Source organism: Vigna umbellata, chromosome 9 (assembly GCF_029865625.1).
Source record: "Vigna umbellata cultivar VRB3 chromosome 9, Vumbellata_1.0, whole genome shotgun sequence".
Lineage (NCBI taxonomy): Eukaryota > Viridiplantae > Streptophyta > Magnoliopsida > Fabales > Fabaceae > Vigna > Vigna umbellata.
Window position 1 is genome coordinate 3,931,613 of NC_142173.1, and position 18,786 is coordinate 3,950,398.

The 18,786-nt window shown below is 33.8% G+C and overlaps 1 protein-coding gene across 1 annotated transcript; it reads right to left on the reverse strand.

Moving 5' to 3' along the window:
* Positions 1-13,995: 13,995 nt before the first annotated feature.
* Positions 13,996-15,454, reverse strand: LOC148192344 (MLP-like protein 43). The gene is made up of 2 exons (XM_088098963.1): positions 15,219-15,454; positions 13,996-14,489 (listed from the first exon to the last, which is right to left on the reverse strand). The coding sequence occupies exons 1-2, from the start codon at positions 15,403-15,405 to the stop codon at positions 14,218-14,220; spliced, it is 459 nt and encodes a 152-aa protein (XP_087955089.1). The 5' UTR covers positions 15,406-15,454; the 3' UTR covers positions 13,996-14,217.
* Positions 15,455-18,786: the final 3,332 nt, after the last annotated feature.

Sequence of the window (18,786 nt, forward strand, 5' to 3'; positions counted from 1 at the left end):
GTTTTCTAATCAGTTTGAGGGTTACATGTGATAGAAAACAAGAGTTTAGTTCCTAGCCTTTCCCATAAAGTTTTTCAAAAAGTGGCTAAGGAACTTAACATCTCTATTAGACACAATAGTTTTAGGTAAGTCATGCAATCTAACTATTTCTCTAAAGAAGAGTCTTGAAATGTAGCTAGCATCATGTATCTTGTGGTAGGGTATAAAATGAACTATTTTACTAAAACGATCTACCACCACAAAGATAGAATCATAACCCCTTTTAGTTATTGATAATCCTAAGACAAAGTCCATGCTTATGTCCTCCCAAGGGGTACTAACTATAGGAAGAGGTGTATAGAATCCATGGGGTATTATTTTAGACTTGGCATGTAAACAAGCTATGCATCTAGAACAATGTCTTTGAACATCTATTCTCATATGCAGCCAATAAAATTTGCTTTTCAACAGACTAAGAGTCATATCAACTCCATGATGGCCCATGAGTCTACCTCCATGACTTTCTTTTATAAGAAGCTTCTTAGTGGATCCTTGAGGAATGCAAAGTTTTCCTTTATTAAAAGAGATATCCCTCATAAAGGTAGAATCCATCAAAAGGCTTCTTAAGACATTATGCATATGTGGATGCAAATGTTTCATCATTTTTATATAATTCTTTTATATCATCAAATCCTAATATTGGAGAACCTAGGGAAACTAATAATGTATGCCTCTTGGATGATGCATCGACCACAACAGTAGTACTCTTCTTCTTATGTTTGATAGAAATAAACTTGTTTGAGCTTAATTTTGGCACAGAATGACACTATTTCGAAAATTTACCTTGCCACTTCCAATTATGTAGAAATTTTGTCCAATTAAACTACCAATTTTGAGTTGAAATGAAACAATGACTTGGGTAGCATGGAAAATGACTCTAACATATGCAACTGGACTTAGCCAAGTTGGAAACAACAACTAAATGACCAATCAAACTGATACTGGAATATTTCAAGGAAACTAGCACGGAGAAAAGCTATTACTAATGATAAAAAATGAAAGTATGATTCTAGCTTAGGTAATCGAGCTATGCTTCTACATTTCACTACTCATTTGGTTTACCTAGCCTCACACCACATTAACAAGCTCCAAAACTATAATGACATATATCAAATAGATTGTACAAGAATTGACTCAAACATAAATGCACCGAAAAGAATTTATCAGATTTCAAGAATTCAAACAAATTGAATGCATTGGCTCATTATCACCAAGGCCAAATTTCCTTCATTGGTTGATATTTGGCACACACATACTACTAACTAACAAATCAACACAATTTTTCAAACTTTAAAGCAAGTTAACAAGAACTATAACATAATGTAAAACAACATCATTTGAACTAATGCACATGACTAAAACATCACAGAAATTGAATTTAAAGCTAGAAATGACTCAAACAACTTAAATCCATCGATTAAAATGATAAAATAACAAATACAAGCACTAGAAACAATGAAACAATGGATTTAATCGGGCAAAATTGAATGAAACAATAACAACAATGGACTAACAGAAAGACAAAGCAAAGGAAAACAAAACAAGACATGGTAGAAATTCACTTTAAACAACACAAAATTGGATTGGAATGACTTATCTCACGCGTGGAGCTCGACGAAAGCTATGGAAACCACTTGGTGGAAGCCTCCTTGGTCTGGAACTTCAATTCCGGAAGCTGGAAGCCAAGGTGCAGCGGATTGGATGAAGCACGATGTGATTGAAGGTGTACTTTGGTGAATCTATGGTGTGTCTATTGCCTCAAGCTCAAACATCATATCCACTAAGGAAGGAAGCTAGAGGAGAAGAAAATGAACTCAGAAATAGAATGACTATCGAGCAAGCAAGGGCTAGAAATTTCTTCAACATTTCATTACTTGCATACGAAATGATTTACAAAGGATAACACACTCTTATTTATATAGACAGAAGGCTCTCTATTTTGCCAACTTTTCCCTTCGAAATTCAAATTAAAATCCTGTTGGAGAGGTCACACGTTGCTTGCCAAGTGACAAGGTAAAAGATTGAGCAACGTGTAAAAGGTGTAAGTGCAGACCACTCATTGTCATCTCCCTTTTCCAAGCCAATTATGAGTACCTCTTCTAGCTTCTTTCCATCCTTAAGATGTTACTTGAAGGGTTAGTCAATCACTCCACAAGAAGCAAAATCTCAAGTTGTATGAACCACTCAAGAGGCCAAGAAAAGATAAAATAAACACACAATTTGAAGGGCTAAAATCAAATAGAGGTTAATCGACAAGACATATAGAAGGAAAGAAAGACAAAATAAACTTAAGGCACAAAAACAAGTAAACTTCAAAAGGAAATTCCTAAGAAAGGTACTAGAATGGATGAATAAAACCAAAAAAACTAAGAGTAAAAATGATGTGATGATGTTAGCCAATAAAGATGAAATTTTCGACAACAAGAAATGGTTCACAAACAAGACCAATTTCCAAAATCAAAAATAGGTTTCTAGTTGTTATTGTTGTCGTCATTTTTTCTTTTATCACTTTTTTCACTTCTTTTGCCCCTTTTCTACTTTTCTTTAACTTTTATAGAGGGGAATAATCTTTTTCTTATATAAACTTGACACAACAACAACCAACATACTATTTTTCAATTTCATACCCATAATCAAAGGCTAAGACAATCAAAATTCATAGAAATTCATAAGGAATCAAGTCATTTTTTTGACAATTTCAAAATGACACTATGGAATCCTAACTCTAAGACCTTGTTTAGGAGTATAAACTAGCATGAAATAAGACCACACATGGTGACGTCCTCCATGGATGATTGGAGGTTAATCCTTGCTCGTTGGAGTTTCACAAAGATGAGAAGAGGGGATGGTAGTGGAATGAACAATTGCACATAAGGTGTTCTACGAAATGCGTGGTGTATAGCTGATGTGATTTGGTGCAGTTTGAAGCCTAGAAAGGAATCCTATCTAGGGAAGGTGGTTAGAAGAGGCTTAGAAGCTCTCTCTAGCCGTGACTCTGAAGAAGATTGAAGGCCTGGAGTATTCTCAACAAGGGTTCAATACCAAAATCATCAAAATGTGCACAAATGGGTGGAGAAAGTGGATTTATAGATCCATTCCAACCTTCCGATGGTGCTATCAACTAATGTTGATCCTCAGCCGCATATTAGGGATCGCTGGACACGTATACAACACGTTTACAATGTGTGAGAGGTCGTAGAAAGCGTGCTACACTCTTTGCTAGCATAAGAAGCATGACGCGCATGTTGGGCACGAAAGATCTTTGCTGAGCGCAGCCCAATCTGGAAGTCATCCTACACTTGGCTCCAAATGAAGTATTTCTTCAATGCTTCTTGCTTAAGAGCGTCTTCCAAGTCCTCTTAAAGCCTCCTAGCATACCTCTAGTATTGGGTCCTTGATTGCAAGGTAGGCTTAGGCCTTGTTTAGTTGATGGGCTTGGGCCCAAGTCATCAACATATCCATACCAAAAACACACACTATTGACGGACATGAACATGGTTTTCAATCTTTGATATTTTGTAAAATGAAAATAAAATGGTAAAATGTAGAATTAATGACAAATTAGAATCAACAAGACATTATAATAAATATTATGATCATAAAATCAAATAAAAGACTTAAAATTCATATAACATTTAATGACCAAAATATCTGTGTATACCCAACTTACCCAAATGACAAAATGGAATCCTACAACAGATACATGGATGGCTCAAGAAGAACAACTGATTTGAACCAAAATGTAAAGACTCATGGCACACATAGATGGATCAAACACAACAGAAATATTGTAGGATAGATGAGACAAGGAAATTATCTCTTGATGAGGAGTCCTAGAGTATGCTTCCAATATTGCCTAGGGATGGGGATAAGAGGGTTGGTCGTCTTAAGCTTCTAATCGTAATGCAGAATTAATTATTAGGGATGCAAGGGATTGTGGTCTAGTAATTAAGGATAGGCTTTCTTTGTCGAGGGATCGAGTTTTAAGTAATTTAGAAAGTGACGTTAAAAATTGAATGAAGAAGACAAATTCGTATATGCATAAGAGTAAACTAGGTGAAATCTAAACTCCAACAACATACTCATCTCATAATTTCAATATCATTCATTCACCTTTGTGTTTTTCTTCAATTGATCTAAAGTGCAGTCATATTTACTTTCTTGTTTTTGCATTCAAAAACCCTAAATTGTTCTTCAAAGTCTTAATTAGTAAAGTAATTACATGATTATTTAGTGTCGTGAGTCTCTTGGGAAACGGTACTTGGTCTTACCACGTATTATTACTTGATACGATTCGGTACACTTGTCGAGGTCTTAAACAAGTTTTTCACGCCGTTGTCGGGGACTCGTGGTTTAAACTATACTTTTGTGTGATCCTTAACTGATTAGACTTTATCTCTAATTTTATCTTTTGTTTTATCTTTTTATCTTTTAATTTTATCTTTTTATCTTTTATTTTTATCTTTTTATCTTTTTATCTGTTAGTGCTAATTGGGTGCTCTAGTGTTTTGTTCTCTAGTGTATGCAGGGTACAATTCGGACTAGAAGCACAAAAGTCTCTAAACCTCTTCTTGCAGTTTTGGACAATAGCAGAAGAAAAAGGAGAAACAGGACATCTAGAGAACTTTTCCCTTCTCCTGAGACTCTTTTAGAACCTTCACCTCAAAGATCTTACCAGGAAATAGAAAATATTGCTAAAGAGCAGAATAGTAGACGTACCCTGGCAGATTATGCAATAGTCATTGGTCCTCATCATTTTAATAGCATTGCAAGGCTGAGGGTTAATGCTGCTGATAACAGTTGAAAAACTGTTATTTTCATGCTTAACATTGACACAAAAAGCAACCTTTATACTTAGAAACTAGCTTGAAATCATGCTTTTATCCATATTTTCAGAAATAAGAGAGCTGGACAGGTTTATGCTTGATTTCAGTGTTTTTGTGCAGGTTTTAAGGTGAATTTAGTGAAAGAAGTGAAGAAGGAGAGAGATGGAATCAGAAAAGTCAACCAGGAACCAGAAAAGTCAACCAGTCAACCAGAAAAGTCAACCAGTCAACCAAAAAGTCAACCAGAATATGGAAAAAGTCAACCATATGAGTTTTGGGCCAGTTTTATGCGATTTTTATGATCTGTTTGGGCTTGGACCCGTTTTCTATTATTTTTATGTCCTATTTAAAGACCTAGATGTCTTAGGGTTTGGTATCTTTGGCAGAAACGAAGCAAACACTCTCTCTTCCACCCCTTTGAAGGAGGATCTTGGATGCTCAGGCTACCTCTTCACCTTTCTAGGGTTTTATCTTTCATTCTTTCATTATTGTTCATCTACGTTCACCATGAATATGGTGAACTAAACCTTGTATGTTTGTTGGGGAATCATTGTAATCTTTTGAAACTCTCATATATGGAATTTGTGCTTGCATCTTAATCTAAGATTTATGCTTTCTTTCATCATTAGTTAGGGTTTTTCCTCTTTGCTTAATGCTTGCTTTGTTTAACTCATTCAATGCATGATTATTGATTTTGTCGATACGGGAACGTACGGGGAAGTCTAGATCCGGGGAATTTCTCCCAATAGTATATTGGTTGCCTTAAGCTCCTGTACTAAAAAAACTAATTATTAGGAATGCTAGGAATTGTATGAACTCGTAATTAGGGAGAAGCCTTCTTGAAAGGTAATTTAGAGAGTGGCATTAACAATGATGACTTGAATGTTGAATTCCTAAAATATATGAGAGTGGATAAGATGAAATTGACCCCCAACAACATATTCATTAATATATTTCATTGAAAGTGCTTGTCTTTTGTTTTAGCCATTGATCAACCTCATGCATACATGTTTATTTTCGTCTTTTGCATATTAAACTCCAATTATTTTGTTCTTAAGTCTTAGCTAATCAACAAATCACATAACTAAACTAGGTCGTGAGTCCTTTGGGAGAACGATACTTGGTCTTACCGAGTTTATTACTTGAAACGATTCGGTCATACTTGCCGATTGTTAAACAAGTTTGTGACATCATATTTTGGTGATCATAAATTTGTGCATCAGCTGCAAATATGGAGATGAAGCCTGCTTTGATTCAATTTGTGAAGTGCAACCAATTCAATGGATTATCTCATGAAAATCCATATGAGCATCTGACAACATTCAATGAGATATGCAATACTGTGAAGATAAATGGAGTGCCAGATGAAGCTATTAGATTGAGCTTGTTTCCCTTCTCTTTGGGAGGCAATGCTAGGATGTTGTTGAACTCTTTTCCAGAAAAGAACTTTACTGAGTGGGAAGCGTGGTTGCAAAGTTTTTGAACAAATACTTCCCACAATAAAAGTAAACAAAGGAAAGCAAGAAATTTCTTCTTTCAAGCAGGGCATGGATGAAACATTAGGTCAAGCATGGGACCTATTTAAAGGCTTGTTGAGAAAGACACCCACTCATCGTTTTGATGAACCTAATATAGTCATTCTATTCCTTGGAGTTCTAAGCTCACAAACTAAATTGATGCTAGATGCTTCGCTGGAGGTAATATCAAGTGCAAGACTCCATAGGAAGCCTATGATTCGATTGAAAATATGGCTACAAATGATAATGAGATGCATAGTGAAAGAACTCAACTTCAACAAAAAGAAATTCTACAACACTAATCTCAAGATGCTCTACTAGCACCGAATAAGATTATTGTTGAGATTATAAGCCAAACCTTACAATCTCAAAGAACTTCTGGGTTTTGATGATGACAACATAATTAATAACAACATGTGTTGTTATTTGTTGTTAAATGTGTTACATGTTCATAGCTTTCATGTTTATGATTATTTGAGATCATGTTTGTGTTGATTCTGTCATTACTACAATTCACTGTGTTTTACATGAGATTTAATATGTGAATGCATGACATATGTTTTAGAAAAGAAAAACCACATGCACTTTTGTTGAACTTATAATATGTGGCAAAACAACAGTTTTAAGTCGAATTCATTATGAAGGAAGTCGATTAAAACTCGTGCTTTGCACAAACTTTTTCAAAGTGTGTTGTGAGTATTTTTGGAAAGAAAATTTTTCAAAACTGCATTGAAGTGTTACAAAGTCGTCTGTATGCGCAAGCTACTCGACTTAGTTAGTTATGTTTTGAAATTCTGTTAATGCTTGTGATGTCTAAGGGCTATATTTTATATCTTTGACCAAGCATTTATTATGAGTCAACTGTATTAAAAGCAAAATCAATTAAGTTGGTTTGACTGCTACTAATTGTTATAACTGTATGAGTATAATCGACTCTATTAGTAGCATAGTCACTTAAAAGCGTCAGTTTTGTAAAAAACTATATATAGATGCAAATTTGATTTCTGCAGAGACTTTTATGAATCTAACATTTTGATTGAATTGTTTCAGATTATTGATCTCTGGTAGAACGTGCTAAAGCTCCAAGAATCTATCAAGAAAGACCGAGGTGTTCATTCTTTGGTGATTGCTTGACGAACAAGAATCTGTGCGCATTGACTGATTGATCAACCTACGCTTGAGGTGTCTGATACGTGATCAACTTCTTCTCTCAATCTTGTGAAGATTGTGGATGCCTTGTTGTGACTACAGGAAGAGAACGTGCGACGTTCTGGACTTTGAGGATTGTTCAAAGTGATTAAAGACTATAGTAGAGGGGACATCTTGCTACTTTTCTTTGTTTGTGTATGCCTATATTTTGATTAGAGGGTTAGAGAGGTGTTTTATATTTTGACGTGGAGGTCGCTATAAAAGCCTTGTTGTAAAAACCTTGATCATTATAGTGCATTTGCGTTTGAATTCTCTATCCCTACACTTTTAATTTTCAAAGTCGACTTTACTTTTCACGTAGTCAACTATTTCCGCTGCACTTAAAAAATCTTATTCCTTGCGATTCAAGAAACTTTTGAAAGATCATCCTTTTGTGAAAAAGACTTTTAAAAGACTCTGATTTTTGTGTTTCACCAATTCATCCCCCCTCTTGATATTCAAACTAAGTCATTTTATTTCAACAATTATGACTCAAAAATTGGAGACTCTGACGAAGAAAATCTCTCAATTGCCAAGGGAGTTGCACAACGTTTCTCAAGTTCAAAAGCCACTTTGTGAGTTGTGTGGTGGAGATCATATTAATGGTCTATGTGTTATGCTGGAAGTTACCCAAGAGGAAGCCAATTTTATGGGTCAAGGTAATCAATTTCGTCCAGGTAATTACAACCAAGGATGGAAACCTCAACCAAGTACGGGTCAAGGGAAAGTTGGGCAATTCAATAGACCACAACAACAACAATGGCATCAATAACCTTCCTTATCTGACATATTGGCAAAACTAGATGACACACTTCAACATTTTATGCAAGTGTCTAATTCAAATCACAAAAGCACTGAAGTTGCAATTAGAAGGTTGGAGATACAAGTGGGTCAATTAGTTAAGGAGATAGGAGATTTTGGGGCTAATACTGATGTTACCCCTAGGGAGGAGTGTAAATCTTTTATCATGAGAAGTGGCAAGGTGTTAGATGAGAGAAAAATAGAGACAAAAGAAAAAGACGAGAAAGAAGAAAAAAAGAAAGATGAGGGGAGAGAAAAAGAAGAAGAGGATGAGACGAAAAAGAAAAAAATATTTGGAAAACCCCTTCCTTATCCAAAGAATTATTCTAGGAAGGAAAAAGAAAAACAATTTGAGCGTTTAATGGAAATTTTCAAGAAATTGGAGATTGACATACCTTTTTCTGAGGCATTGCAGCAAATGCCTTCATATGCTAAATTTTTTAAGGAACTTCTCACGAAAAAGAGGAAATACGTTGAAGAGGAAACTATTGATGTGCCTCTCATTCTTAGGCGACCCTTTATGAAGATGGCTGAAGTTTTAATTGATGTGGAGAATGGAAAACTCAATGTGAGAGTACAAGATGAAGAAGTGAATTTTGACGTATTTGAAGCCATGTCTCATTCAAAAGATGATAAGGCATGTTTTCATCTTGACACATTAGATGAAGTATGTATGACTCAGGAGAGGATGTTACATTGTTCTTCACCTTTTGGAGAAAACGCTCATTGATGCATGCGAAGATTTGAATGAGGAAGAAGAGAAAATGATTGATGAATGCTTGACTGACTTGGACGCATTAAAAGAAATCCCTTTTGATGAGGTAAAAGTTGAAGAGATCAATACCAAGGAAATAGTCAAGGAAAAGAAACTGGAATTGAAGATGTTACCTCTACATTTAAAGTATGTTTTCTTAGAAGAAGGTGGGAATAAACCAGTCATCATCAGTAATTCTTTATCTGCCAAAGAAGAAGAAAAGTTGGTGGAAGTATTAAAAGCTAACAAAGGAGTTATTGGATGGTCAATTTTTGATCTCAAAGGTATAAGTCCCACTTATTGCATGCACAAAATATTCATGGAAGATGAGTATAAACCCGTTGCTCAACCACAAAGAAGACTGAATCATGTGATGAAATAGGAGGTTAGAAAAGAAGTGTTGAAGCTTCTAGAGGTTGGTATTATATACCCTATTTCTACATGGGTAAGCCAGTGTAGGTGGGGCCAAAGAAAGGTGGGATGACAGTTATATACAATGAAAAGAATGAGCTTATACCTACTAGGACGATTATTGGATGGAGGATGTGCATTGATTATAGAAAGTTGAATAAGGCTACAAGGAAGGATCACTTTCCTCTTCCTTTCATGGATCAAATGTTGGAGAGATTGGCAGGACAAATTTTCTATTGCTTTCTGGATGGTTACTCAGGGTATAATCAAATTGGGTAGATCCAAAAGACCAAGAAAAGACAACTTTCACATGCCCTTTTGGTACTTTTGCTTATAGAAAAATGTCATTTGGATTATGTTATGTGTCAGCTACATTTCAAAGATGTATGCAAGCAATCTTTGCATATATGATAGAAAAATGCATAGAAGTCTTCATGGATGATTTTTCGGTGTTTGGTGATTCCTTTCAAGTGTGCTTGTCTAATCTAGATAGTGTTCTTAAAAGATGTATGTAGACAAACCTTGTAAGTGTCATTTTATGGTGACTGAAGGTATTGTTTTGGGACACAAAATTTCTTCCAAGGGAATCGAGGTTGACAAAGCAAAAGTGGAAGTCATTGAGAAACTTCCACCACCTACTAATGTGAAAGGAATCAGGAGTTTTTTGGGGCATGCCGAGTTTTATAGAAGATTCATTAAAGATTTTTCCAAGATTGCCAAACCTTTAAGCAATCTCGTTCTCAAAGATGTGCCTTTTGTGATGGATGATGAATGCATGAAGGATTTTGATATTCTCAAGAAGAAGCTGGTTTCTGCGCCAGTAATTGTAGCTCCAAATTAGAATCAAGATTTTGAGTTATGGAAGCAAAGTTTTGAATGAAGCCTAGTTTAATTCACTAGTAAAAAAAAGGGATTAGAAAGCGCAATATACGCTTCGGTTTAAGCGAACCCGAAGCGTATAAAAACACGGTGGTAGATTCGTAATAATAGCTTAAGTATATGCTTCGGTTGCCCCATGATCGGTGCCTAAAGCATGCTACTAACTCGGTTCTACGTAAAACTGAGGCATAAAACTCTGCCCAAACCTACTCCACCTGACAGCTGATGGGTCTGATAAGAGTTACTAACTCGGTTGCCCAGCAACCGATGCCTAAAGGGCACTACTAACTCGGTTATAGGCGAAACCGAGGCATACAACTCCTGCCACCTAGACCTGCCAATTGCTACTAACTCGGTTCTGATGAAAACCGAGGAATGATGTGCTCTCACTTGTGCTCAACATCTTCTTCTCTATCCCTCGTGCTCTCACTTTTTCATTTCCACAACCCTTCTTCCCTCGTGCTCTCACTTCTTCTTTGTACCTCCTCTGCCGTTGCCTCCGCCACTGCTGCCTCCGCCGCTGCCTCCGCCGCTCTAGCTCCACCGCTCCAGATCGCCATCGCCAAGCCACTCCAGATTGCCAAGGCGCTCCAGATCGGCGAGCCCTTCGTCGTTGCTGCCTCCACCATTCTTCCCCTTTGTATCTTCATCTTCATCCACCACTCGAAATCCACCGCGAGTCGCCGCTACCCTCTCACCCCTTAATGGAATGTCGTCGCCGCCCTAGACCGGCAATCTTCCTCCAACCGTCGAAGCCCTGTGTGATTGGAAACCCTAAGGGAGCTTCTGGTTCATTCTGGTTCATTGCAGAAGGTGTTGATATGCAATAAAGATGAAGTTTAATGTTAGGTATGTTTTGATCTGTTTTGACTCACAATCACAAGCACTTTGGGTTTCTGAAATTGGATAATGTTAGGTCTGTTTTGATCTCGGATTGGGATTGGGATTTTTCGGTTGCGTGAAAAACAATGACTTGCACTACTCTGTTTCTGGTTGCGTACTGAAACAATCTCTGGTTGTGTATTGAAAATCAGGTTGCATCTGAAAAAAAAAGGATACTGCCTCAGTTATCTAAGAATCGAGGCATACTCCTGAGTCTGTCCTTTTTACCTCGCTCGCATATGCCTCGGTTGTAAAACCGATGCCAATAATAAAAAATAACCGGTGTCTTTTCTTCTTATTGTACTAGTGATTATACCACTACAGAAAAGGAATTTCTTGCTATAGTATATGCCTTGGAGAAATTTAGACCTTATCTCATTGGGTCTAAGATGATCATTTACACAGATCATGCAGCTATAAAGTATTTACTAACCAAGCCAGACTCTAAACCACGCTTGATTAGATGAGTACTTTTACTACAAGAGTTTGATATGGAAATCTGTGACAAGAAAGGCAGTGAGAACATCATACACTGGTGCTACAAGAACATCAAACAGATTCAAGAACAATGTAACTCATAATGAATTTTTAAACGTACAACTTACCTCAACCAAGATAGCCCTTGACGATGGCAACCTTTGTAGAGCACGACAGCAACAGAAGCCCACAACGGCCCCTCCAACGAAGTCCCTCAACCAAGTTCCTTCAAGTTCAGAGCACACCGTTGTGAGGTCGCCACAACACTGTCGTCACACCGCGACAACAACCTCGTCAACAAACACCTTCGAATAGCCCCCTCGGAACAATGTAATCTGTCAACCACCACCCTCCTTACCGGCACTATCCTAACGTCGACACAACAATTGCAACAAAAAAGGGGTTAAGCTTAAGTTCAGAACGAGAGAGGAAGATGCGATGCTTGGGGGATTCTGAAGTGAGAGAGGAAAAATTGGGGGAAAGCTTGTGCGGAAACAAAAATTGGGAGAATGGGAGAGGGAAATCCCAAATTTTCATTTCATTAAGTCGATGCTTATACCGACGGTCTTAGTCTTTCGGTAAACTCAAAAAGCCTTCGGTAATCAACCACTTACATCGTCGGTACATCCTTCGGTAAATCAACTTTACCGAAGACTCCAGAGGCTGTTGGTTTTATTCCTTCGGAAATTAACATATTTCCTGTAGTGATACAAATTCCATTCTAAAGGAAGCTACTCTAAAGAAAATGAGTTTTTGGAATGGTGATCAATGGATATGGAATCTTTAAGTAGAAAGAGAGTGGTTTAAAAGGAAAAAACCTGTAGTCACTACCATGATGATAGTCGATGTAAAGAAAGGAAGATGAGTGGTTTTGGAAAAGAGAAGATAAATGAGTTTTTATAGTGTAAAGTCAGCATATAATATTATGCATGATGGAGATACAAGGCAGAAGAATGCAATGTTCTTTGTTACAGTGGGTTTAGAGTGGAATTCTATCCTTATATATATGGTGCTTACATTGCTTAAGCCCATTTTGGACTTTACATGGTTTTGTTGAGATGACTTATTTTGTTTTCTGGTTATGGAATATATTGTTGGGTGGTCTTTGGCTTATGATTTTATGCAGGAACCAAACTTGCAACAAATCAAGTCTATGTCTCGAGGATCTTTTTCTGCTTTTCTTATATATTCTTGCAATTTGGTGGACAACAATTTTGGGGGACAAAGATGTAGGTTTAGAATTGTTCTTTATGGTTTTTTACTTTTTCTTTTTCTTTCTTTGTTTTTCGTATATAGGTTGGGACAACCTATTGCTCCTATTAATATATTTGTTACTGTTGATAAAAAAAGCTGTTACTAAATAACAATATGTTTCTGAATTTTAATTTTACTTTAAACTATCTTAATTTTTAACCTTTATTCAATTAATTTCCCTTAGATTATCCTATTATTTATTTTTATTTTACTATTTCCCACTACTAATTTATTTTTAACTAAAATTTTATTAATAAATAAAATTATATTTCTTAATTTTAGTTTTATATTAAACCACCATAAATTTAAACTTCACTTCAAATAATTTCTCTTATATCATCTTATTATTTATTTTTCTAATTTTTTACTTCAGAATGATTATTAAATAAATTATTATTACTAAATGAATATACATTTACTAATTTTAATTTTAAAAAAACAACTATAATTATAAAATATTAAACCATAATTTTTTCAAGTAATCTTATTTTTTATTTCTAGGTTTTTCTCTTTCTTATTTATTTAAGTATCCTGAAAAAATAAGTAAATAGATTAGCTCAAAATTCGCTTCTTGAAAAGCTAAATTTCTTATCTCTGTAAATATATTGCACAGTCTGAAGAATTACATGTTAGGAGTATCAAGGGGAGGTTTTTTGACCGGGAAGTCAATGAGTAATGAGATGTGAGTCCAACCTTATAAGTAGTTGACACCACTCTTCACCCAAAACCTTAAGGGAATGAGTTAATGTGTCTTCCCACTTATAAACCACTCTACTTTCTCATTTCTCTCCAATGTGGGACTTAAACTCACACTTGGATTCCCAACATTACATTTTTTATTTTTATTCAAACTTAAAACAAATAACAAAGGTGAATTGTTTTATTTAAATTAACATTTATCAGATTCATGAAAGTGTTGTAATCAAACAGACACTAAAATTCATTCAAAATATATAGTAAAACAATCAACTCAAAAACAAGCACTTTTATATTGCAAAGCATACATATTCATTTATATGCATCACATGCAGCATTACACACTTCAAAGCACTGACATGTTCATGCAAATTTATTCCGTTCAAACAAAGGACCTACATGATAATAAGAACACTCCTCGAACATCACAACCATTATTCTAAGGGCCAATAACTCCATTATTTCTTCTTTTCCTTTAAATTTCTTCTTGGAGTTATGCCTTCACAAGATTACCATCAATATCTCTGGTGCAGTTGTGCAGGTATTCGATGTAGCCATATGGAGGATGAACTTCTTCATTAAGTTTCTCATATTCAATGGTCCATTTGATAATAGCACCACCCTTCTCCTTATCAATTGCTTGAAATACGAGGTTAAACACCTTAAACCTGTGGTCTATGTCTTCACCGAAGAGCTTGTAATAGATTGTTTTCTTCTCTTCATCAATAGATTCAATCTTCTCATGACATTTTACAACCTTTCCATCTGTTCTTTCACAACCAATATCATCAGACCAGTCACAAAAACATTTTATCACAGTTATACACTAAAAAAAGAAAAGACTTATAGCAATGAACTCGACAACATTCTTTCTCATTTTTTTTCAGACACTCTTGATTATCAGTCCAAATTTATTATTAGAAGTTATGTAATCATGAGTGAATCCTTTAAAATTTATAACTATCAATAAACTAGCTAAACATAATGATATGTCTACCGAACATTTCGAAATGTTTGTCGAACTTTTGTTTTTCAAGAAATGTAAGTGTTTAAGTGATTAAAAAATGAATTTTAAGTTTTATAACATTGATTTATAAAATAAAATTTGCTTATATCTCAAACATAAAACTAATCAAATAACAAACTTCACTGACATATATTATTCTAATATCATAATAAAAAATAGATTTTAAATCTAATTCAATCTCCTAAAATCAAATTTATAAAAAAAATAAGATTTATATCCATCGACCTATTATAAATTGATATAATATTTAATGAATGTGAAATTTCTACTTATTGTAATTTGTTTTCGTTAAAAAACTTATGATGTCACGAAATAATTTATATATAATATACTAACTCACTCATCTTTAAAGTAAGTAAATTCCTATGAAAATTATACTTTTAAAACCCTAATAAGAATCTATTTTTGAAAGAAAAATATAGTTAACGGTGAAAGTCTGCCATAAGTTTTGTTTGCATATTAATTACCTATTTTATAAGTCCAGTGTTTGATGGTGTCATGGTGATGCCAGTCTTCACCCTGATGCAGCTGGGTTCCATGAACACTATCAGTTAGGTGTTGGACATCATGGAGGCTTTTTGCGAAGAGGTTGTACCACTTTTCAGCAGTTGAATGAACCCCAATTTCAGTGCTGATTCTACCAAAATGTGTCATGATGATGAAGAAAGAAGATAGAAGCAAGAAATTGAAAGAGCAAGATGAGGATGGTGAAGAATAACGCCACCATTTATATAGTAACATAATCCACCTAACTCCTCACAGATAATTCAATGGGATCTCTGTCAGTAACCCTAGAAATTGATGAAAGATAACTTTTTTTATTTTATTTTGAAAACATATATAAATTAGTTTGGAAGAGAAAAAAAGGTCGGCACTTTTGTAATTTAATTTATAATTTTCATTTTTATTTATGCTTATTATTGATCTACCATTTAAAAATTTTAATATGAAGTTAATTACTTTATATTTTCTAAAACATAAAAATTGTTGAATGGGACAGTTTAGTAGTAAGGGAGTGTTGCACAATACCAAACTCTAATCAGTTTCAGGGTTCAAGTTCTTATGAATATGGATCTTCTAGGAGTAATTGCCACCGACAAGAAAGTAGGTTTAGATAATGATGTTTATGAAAGGCATTCAATAACAGTAAATGAAATTCAAATTATTCAGATTTTATTAATTTAAATTAGTTGAAATTTTACCTCTGTAATATATAATTAGGATTAATTATATAATACAAATTTTATATAATTAATTCAAGTTATTTAATTAGGATTTTGGAGTTTGAATGTAAGAATATTTTTTATCAGCTAAGAAAGTTATATAGCTATAATATAGTACTTGAGATACTCTAATTCAGACAATATATGTACAATAGAAAAGTTTATAATAAAGTTAAATGTTTCTCTTCTTAAAAATCTTCTTATGTTAGCTAAACCAACCATTAGTATTTATATTATAATAGTCTCAGCCATGAATATTCTCCATAACAATACAATAATATCATTTCCTAAAAGAACACTTACAGCATTTGAACTTCTTCCAATTTGTTAAGGTGTTTTGCACTTCTGTATTCCACTAGATATCATGTTTGTTTCATGATTATTTCAATATTTTTACACATTCTAATCAACATCGGTACCTGTTTGAATAAGAGAATATCTTGAGGAAATTTATGTTTGATGATTTTAATTGGGTTATACAAAATACTTTCTCGACATTTATTTCTCTTTATTTATAAATCACTTCAAAAAACTTGTTGTTTAGTTTTAATTTGCGAAGGTTTTTATTATCTGTAAATCAATTTGTGAGAAATCTACACAATTCACTGTTATTGTTTGCATAAATTTTTTGTTATTCCTGATAAAGGATTTTTACAAAATTTTAACTTCTTTTACTACTAACTTATTTTGTGGAGGTTTAAAACTTATTCTCACTTATTTCAATGCAAAGATTATCTTAGTTTTTTCACTTTTTAGAGGATTAATATCATATTTAATTTGACAATTATAATACAACAGTTTTAATTTGCCTCATTTGCATTATTTAGTTTATATCATTTTAAGTGTATATATTTTTGTCAATAATATTTATTTATAGCAATATATAAATAAAAGTAAATTCAACTGAAATAACATAAAAGTAAGTTCAACTTAAATCTAATTATAATTTCATTCATAATTACTAAAATTCATAATAAATTAACTATAATTTCATCCTAAAAAAACATCATAAACTTTCTAAATGTTGCTAACATGAGATGAGCCTCTTGTACTCAAAAGAGAGTCAGACTCATCTAATCAACAAATCTGAAATGATAAAAGAAAAATATTAAAATAAAATAATAAATAACATAAAGTGTAATTTGCAGGTGTATGGATGTACTCATAAACATCTGCCCTTGTCCAATTTTGCTAATATATAAAAAACTACGAAACATTGAAACACAAACAAAATGAACTAAAATCATATTTTAAGGACTACCACATTAAAGATGAAATACTTGATATGACACTTACGAGTAAAAAAGACTATCAATAATTATAGTATATCAAACACAATAATTCAACTTGTTTAATAACTTGTAGTTAAGAATAAAAGAAGGCGACTAATTCATTAAGGATCTTTCTTTCCTTCATTCATGTGATTTGGTTTCAATTAATGAAAAAGACATTATAAGATTTGTTGATAAAAAGATTAGTTGAAGCTTGAGCTTAAGGATTTCCCACACACTTTCACATGGCTACATATTTATGAGAAATAATAAAATATATTATAAACATGGATCAATCATTAAAACTGTTTTGCATTGACAGAGCTAAAAGCGTCTTGATTAAAACTGGATGCATTAAAAATACAAGAATACATGCATTAAACATACTCAGTGCAGGAGTAAGGTTGTGATGTCGATGTGTTTTTTTCTCCTCTCATTTTCATAGCCTTAGACAATGACTCTGATTGTCTTAGCAGGAGAAGGATTTAGATGCTAGGTACAATACTTTCCAAATATCCATTTTCATGAAAAAAAGTTTCAAAAACCTAATAATCCAACCAAAACATGTTTTGCCCCGTAGACAAAGAAAAATTAAAAACAAATTATAAAAAATATGGTAAAAAAATTATAAAAATTTATAATCTTCATTAATGTGTATTTTAAAGCCACGTAAAAAGTTTGTGTTTTCTTAGTATGAAAGAAACACGAGATTGACCTCACCATTGATCCTGTTAATCGAGAATCTATTTGATTGTGTCTCTCATTCACTTAGAAGACACAATATCAATGAGATATGAGTCCAATCATATACGAGATTGACACCATTCTCTACCCAAAACCTTAAGACAATGGATTAATGGGTTTTTACCTTTATATAATGTTCTACTCTCTCGTTTATATCTACTGGACTACACTTGGATTCCCAACATAAAAGACAGAGAACAATATGAAAAGGTGCCTGTGGTGACTGAAAGATAGATCCAAAACAGAGTAAACTATATTCTGATGCTGAAAAAACAGAATGACTCATCCTTTACCTGTCTTTTTCCATCTCTATGAGCTGCTAAATTTAACATGTTTGAGGTTTTATCATTGATTTCCACTCTATTAAATTGCCATGTTACTCCAATTACTGATGAGTACACTCAGTCATAAATTTTGAATTCCAGATTCAAACGCACGCTGATTTTTCTCTTTTGTCATGGATTTGATTGATGAGTCTCTCAATGCTGAAGTTTCTCTCTGATTATTTATGGTTTCAACAGCAATGCAGCATCTAAAATTTGGACATTTTTGTAGTCAAGATCTCCCACGAATTGCTATTGATTAAAATAGCAAAATTAAAATGGTTTTGTTAATTTCTTTTATTAATTTCACCTGCTCCCCAACTCAATTAATTTCATTTGATATGTATAGATTTCAAATTCGGGTACTGAAACTGACTAATAACTAGATACAATGACACTTGGAGTGTAGACTACCTATGCTAACTGCTAATTGCTAAATCTTTGGATCCACTTAGTTTCTAATTTTAGTTACTT

Bases quoted from the DNA above. Each gene is read 5' to 3' on its own strand.
- LOC148192344 (XM_088098963.1), bottom strand. From the start codon at position 15,405: ATGACACATTTTGGTAGAATCAGCACTGAAATTGGGGTTCATTCAACT. The intron at 14,490-15,218 runs GTAATTAATATG...GTGAAAGAACAG, and splicing joins ACACTGGACTTATAAAATAG to ATGGAAAGGTTGTAAAATGT.